Here is a 6,096-nt window from a genome sequence, read left to right as displayed (position 1 = left end):
GCTGTGCAGCCACGCGTACGTTGTACGACTGCGTTCACTGCTCACATACACGGCTTGCAACTGCATGCAGACTGCTGGCTATTTGGCTGAACGCAATCGGCTTTAAATCCCCCTGTCCACACTGTACAGTACCGTGCTGCTCATACTGTACAAAATTTCTCCAAGTGCAGGGCGTCAGTACAGTATATGTATTATATACCCTATTGCCGCTGAGTGCATAATAACACCGAGTCACCGACCAGCTGTGCGTACGGTATCTGTACAAAATTTTGTAGTCAATAATGCGCGACAGAAAAACCTGCCCACTGCAATTTTTACAGCGACGTAGAACAGCATAATTAAGCAAAAACAACACAAGATCACTCTATATCTATAAAAGACGTTATAATAACATATACATAAACGATAACGATAAAGTATATATGAATATTATATTAAATTTTTTGCTATACTCGTAATCGTCGTATTCATCAGTAGCTCTCCGGGTATAAACAGGGAATCGGGAGGTACCGCGTTGATTTCCATACCCGTCGTCGACGTCGGCTTGCGCGTCGTCGGCCTGCGCGTCGCAGTGGTGGAGGAGCGCAGGAGCTCCTTCACGCCGCTGTTCTCCAGGACCTGGTTGATAAAACCCTGCACCTCGGGATTCTGGTTGCAGTTGCTCACCGTGAAGCCACACCCCGCGGATCCCACCGCCCCGGTCGCCACGTCCCAGTTCAGCGGGATGATCCACTGCGGAACCTTCGGCTTATGGGGGTGGCCCGGCGGTTTGTGGTGGTGGTGACCAGTCCCGTCGACCGGGCGGTGGCGGGCCGGGTCACTTCCGGGGGATCCCAACAGAGACGCGCGGGTGGGCAGCGCACTGCCGGGATGCGGCACCGGAAGTGCCAGCCGCTCCGGGATAACGTTGTCGCGGGTGCGTTCATTGGAGACCGGCGCCGGGAGCGCGGCGAAGGGCCGGGTGCGGATGGGTAGGTCCCCGGGGATGGGGGAGTCCACGAGGACCGTCCCGGGACGCCCTTGACTTCTGAAGTTATCGTTCACGGAAGGGGCGTTCATTTCGTTGAGGGACGATCGGAAGAGCTGGTTGCTGCCACTTCCGGTGGGCTCCCGAACACGGATGTCTCCCGTAGGCACTGCGACGGGATTCGGGAAGCGTTCCCGGACGTTGTCGAACACCGGAATAAAGGGTATGGGCGCTGAGACGGGGGCGGGTGCGGACCGGAAGTTCATTTGGTGGTCGGTGTTAATGACCTCGGGAGGCGGGGCCGGGACGCTGGGAACAGGCGCCGATTGGAAGAAATGAACGGCGGGCGGAGGCGCCGAGTAGCTGGGCATGAAGAAAATGGGTGCGGGAGCGCTGAATGATGGAACGCTAATTGAGAAACTGCCCATGCGCTGGGCATCCACCAACACTGAAAAATCCTTAATCTAATTAAAAACAACCGGTCAATAATTTCATTTGTTATAAATTTCGTAAAAAAGAAAAAGCAAAATTGTAAATATTTTTAAATAATAATAATAATGAAACTTTTATAGATAGCAGATTTGTTTACAGTAATTTGTGTTTCTTATTAATTATAAAATATTACTCGTATAATTGTAAATCGTTGTATTCATAATGATAATTGTAAGCAATTTTGTTTCACATAATGTCATAAAATGCAAAATTATTAACTGTAACTAGTATTTTTGGTTTATTTTTTCTTATTTGTTTGTACACGTTTATTTACAAACAGATTAATTGGAATTAATATTCTGAACTTACCGGCACATCTGAGTCCCAGCACCACGCGTACAATAATGCGGATTATGCTTTCCTTTCTCCGCATGCTGATTAATTAGCCGGCATATAGAATTTCGGGGATATTTTATTCAGCAGCTTAATTTAGATATAACAGGATTGTACAGATACGTATATCCAGCATAAATGTAATAAACCCATTAAGAATATCATACGCCGGTAAAGCTGTACGGTATTGAATTAGAATTTGTGACGTATTTTATTTTTTTCTTTTTTTGCAACGCACACGAGCAACAGCACGCAGTTCCGGCAGCGTAATAGCGCCACAGGCGGATAATTTTAATGCATACGAGATGGTGGTGAAATTCTTCAAATGTCATGATTATTCTGCGAAACGGTAAAGTGTACGGAATAATTATTCAAAATAAATCCGAGCTACAACTGCCAGCGGACTAGCGCTCCGCCCAACCGGAAGTATGATGCTGCACAATAGGCCGGATGTGTATTGTATTTGTGTGCAACCAAGAACAACGATGACGTTGGACATTTTTCAGTTATTAATTTGTCTTTTCTTTAAATGCAAAAGTACATTCTAAATTATTTATATAAGAAATGATAACATTAAAAATTCATTTTTTAAAGTAAGTATTATGCATTTTTTGGAAATTTTATTTATTTATTTTTTACTTCGATTAATTTTTATTTTGAAGCAGCGTTATTTACTTTATATATGCTTAATAAATTATTTTATTTTTAATTTATTTCTTTTATTGTCATTGATTTTATTTTATTGAAACATTGATTCTCCTTTTTGATGCAATCTCAAACTTTGTGAATGCTTTATTTTGATTCCCCTAAATGTAAATGTATTTGTTTAAATTCGAATAACAGTACAAACAGAAGTACTTACAATAAAATGTCGTTATTGTAGCCTGTTTGGTTTTTTTATTGTGAAGTTCGAAATCATACAATCTGTTCTACTTTGTGGTAAAAAACGTCACCCTATCCAATCGATTACCGTACATCTGTAGCTACGTAAAACAGGAATATCGTACTGTAATTAAAGTACGAACATTACATTACAATTTACATCTTAAGGCGGTGTCAGTCCCGGAAGCAGGCGTGTGGATCCATGCTTTACCGGCAGCTTGCCTCGGTAATCTGTTAGACGACAACGCTTTTCGCATAAGTGTTGCGCTGCGTCTGGGAGCACCGATCGTCACTCCACACGTATGCGTTTGTGGTGGGCTGGTCGACGAGTTCGGCCGGCACGGACTTCGCTGTAAGCGGTCTGCCGGAAGATTACCACGACACGACGGAATCAGCGCGGAATTCGCCCGGGGCCTGAAATCAGCCGGCTTCCCTTCAAGAATGGAACCAAAAGGTCTATCCTTCAAAGATAAGAAGAGGCCGGATGTGATCACCCTTATTCCGTGGAAGCGCGGAAAACCGCTGGCAGTGGATGTTACCTGCGTGGACACGCTGGCGGCCTCGTATGTCGACCGCACTTCCGTGAATGCCGGCGCAGCAGCCCAACTTGCGGAAAGGGGGAAACTATCAAAACACGGCTGGATGCAAGCAAGATACGATTTCGTTGCTGCAGCCTTCGAAATTTACGGACCCTATGGAGACGGAACTAAAAAGCTAGTGGACACGGTTGGAAATGGTATAGCGACTTCAACTGGTCAGAAGCGGGCGAAAAAGTTTTTTAAACAGCGAATATCTATGCAAATACAACGGTGAAACGCGATTTGTGTAATGGGTACGATCCCTGATCAGGATTGCATAGAGGAAGTGTTTCTTTTGTAAATTCGGTTTTGTTCTGGTGCATAGTTTGTACTCGTACCGTGATACTTATTAAAGGAGGTGCATATTTACATTACACTACACTACACTGCATTACAACGTCATTACTTTTTTTTTCAAACCATGTGATTTTAATCATATAAACAAGACCACAGCAAAGCTGCCAAGAAAAACAACATCGGGTACAAATCATTCCCGATCAGCCAATCTAAAAGCTAAAAAACATCTTCGCTGTCTCTCACGTCATTGCTTATTTGTACATGTCGAGTTACGTACACGTATTAAGCAAATACTTAGTACGTATCTAAAATAATATTGTGCCGTTAATTACCTAGTTCATGGATAGGCGTAAACACCCTCATGATTTCCGTAATCGGCAAGCAAACAGATATCGGTTGACGGTATCTGATATGCCGCCAAAACAGAAACCGCCCAACCGAGGCCCGAAGAAAAAAGAAGATCACGTAATAATGTGACTTTTATCTCAAAAAATCAAACCAAAAAAAGTGTAAAACTGTCTAAAGAAACCAAAAACACGTTCTAGCAGCCCGTAAACAAACTATAGCTACTGTAGACTGACAATAATAAAAAGATCATTAAGTTGCAAAGGTCATTGCAAAGGTAACTCGGCTTATAGACCGCAAAACTGAGCAGAACTGATATGTGGATTGCTGAAATTCAGATTTTTTTTACTCGTGCCAAAGAAAACCCTCGTTCGCTAGTGTTACAATACAATACGAATACGTTACAATACGAATCCCATGCAGATGTAGAAAAGCCTGCGGTGCAGCATTTAATTTAGTTTTGCGAACTGCGGTTAGCGCGGCAGCTGGGGACGGCCTGAACCTGCAATGCTGGTTGATCTTTCGCTTTACCGGGAGAAGTGATCTCTTATTCCGACAGTTTGAGCAGTGGTCCTAGCCAAATTAAACAGGCCGATACACTTAATTTTAACTTGCAGTACTGTACTTGTAACGTAGTAAACGTACTGCAGAATAAGTAAAATTATTTATATTTGGATTTCGGTTTGCTTCACGTGCGCTACTAGCGCTGCCTCCTAATTTATGTTAAGTACTGTATCCAGGCAAAATATTCCAAGTTCCCCGGTCTCCCTAAAGTGGGTTGGATCGGTGGCGGCGTCGTGCCGGCACGATTCTGGCCGAACGAATTCACAAAGGAAAACCATTTGACAAAGTTCTGGACCGAGACCGATCTATTGGTAGTGACAGTGTTAAAAATAAATGTTTGGCTTATTGAGATGTGAAAACTATGGAGCGTCGCGCGTAGTATCAATGTTGTACAGTACAACATTGATACTACGCGCAATATCTATGGTCACAGGAAAGGGCGACATTCGCTTAACCGAAACACATCAATTGTAATTCGGGTAGTTGTAATAAGTGAACATGGACGGACGGCAGGACAGGCCGGACGCTGGCTGGACATGGCCGAGGACGTTGGGCCTGACGGACACCGGGCGGCCTGGACGTGCGCGGACACGTGTGTCTACACAATAATATTTGTCAATTTCGGAAAACTTCCGACCCGTTTCGGAATTTTAAAGCTCGTATCGTGTTGTATAATTGAGTAATTTATTTTACTGTGTCTAGTATGTTAAACTTCAAGAACATTTAAGCTGTTACTGTTAACGATTTTAGTCGCACCGCTGCACATTAATACCTGACTAACGCCAAACAAACACCGCGGATCGAGTACCTTTTCGTGCCTAATTACTGTCACATCAAGCGTAGAGAGATCCTGCGGTTAGAAACCGCCGGCCGCGGCTACTTAGGTATATTATTCTTAGATATTACACTAAGGTTCCTATTGCCAGCATTTACTGTATACTGGCAGTTTGTGCACAGTGACAATTTCAGATAACCTTTACATTCCAAGGTGAAAACACCATTGACAACAAACACGTCAATATGTCAGAGTCAGCAGTCGGACTACGAGAAATGTGACAAGTGCACCACTAACCAGCTGCCACTAACTATTCTAAGACGTTGCTGGTGCGTGTGATTTGAGAGTTTACTCAATGTGCTGTATATGTAACCCAAGAAAATACGAAGTCCGCCTATGGCAGGGGCAGCCTTGGCAGGCTTCGTTGCTTTAAGGAAAATGGCCCGGTACATGGCGTCCAAAGTGGTCTACATACACTAAAACTTTCGCTTGGGCGCACTCCGAATCACTTTTTTGTAATAATTTATGTGATTCTAAAGCTAAACGATTTGTTTACATTGTTCTGAAAACCGTTTGCGCGCGCAACATCCGGTTGCCGAGAAATGGTGAAACAAAATGGACAAAAAGTTTAAATGCATTGTCGTGTATCAAAAGTCTGGTTACTACCCGATCTTCTTGAAACTTTGCTGCAAAATAAACATGACAATAAGGTCAAAAGTGAACCAATAACAAATTCACAGCATTGTTTTCCGATTTTAAAACGGTTTTCAAAAATTTCAAAATTCATTTTAAAATTATGGGAAAGTGCTATGAACCTGAAATTGGTTCACTATACTGGTCAACTGGTCAACTGCCGTTTTATA

At 43.3% G+C, this 6,096-nt stretch overlaps 1 protein-coding gene across 2 annotated transcripts; it reads right to left on the bottom strand.

The window, feature by feature from the left end:
• Positions 1-260: 260 nt before the first annotated feature.
• On the bottom strand, positions 261-1,989 carry LOC129602532 (translation initiation factor IF-2-like). 2 transcript variants are annotated; one of them, XM_055501567.1, is made up of 2 exons: positions 1,769-1,989; positions 261-1,415 (listed from the first exon to the last, which is right to left on the bottom strand). In XM_055501567.1, the coding sequence occupies exons 1-2, from the start codon at positions 1,830-1,832 to the stop codon at positions 430-432; spliced, it is 1,050 nt and encodes a 349-aa protein (XP_055357542.1). In that variant the 5' UTR covers positions 1,833-1,989; the 3' UTR covers positions 261-429. The 2 variants fall into 2 exon arrangements, with proteins under 2 accessions (XP_055357542.1, XP_055357543.1); XM_055501568.1 differs by having other exon boundaries at positions 261-1,431; positions 1,769-1,836.
• Between the last annotated feature and the right edge of the window lie 4,107 nt (positions 1,990-6,096).

This window comes from Paramacrobiotus metropolitanus, unplaced genomic scaffold, assembly GCF_019649055.1.
Source record: "Paramacrobiotus metropolitanus isolate TYO unplaced genomic scaffold, Prichtersi_v1.0 Parri_scaffold0000570, whole genome shotgun sequence".
Lineage (NCBI taxonomy): Eukaryota > Metazoa > Tardigrada > Eutardigrada > Parachela > Macrobiotidae > Paramacrobiotus > Paramacrobiotus metropolitanus.
Note: the sequence above shows the minus strand (reverse complement) of the source record. Positions and strands in the feature narration are given on the sequence as shown.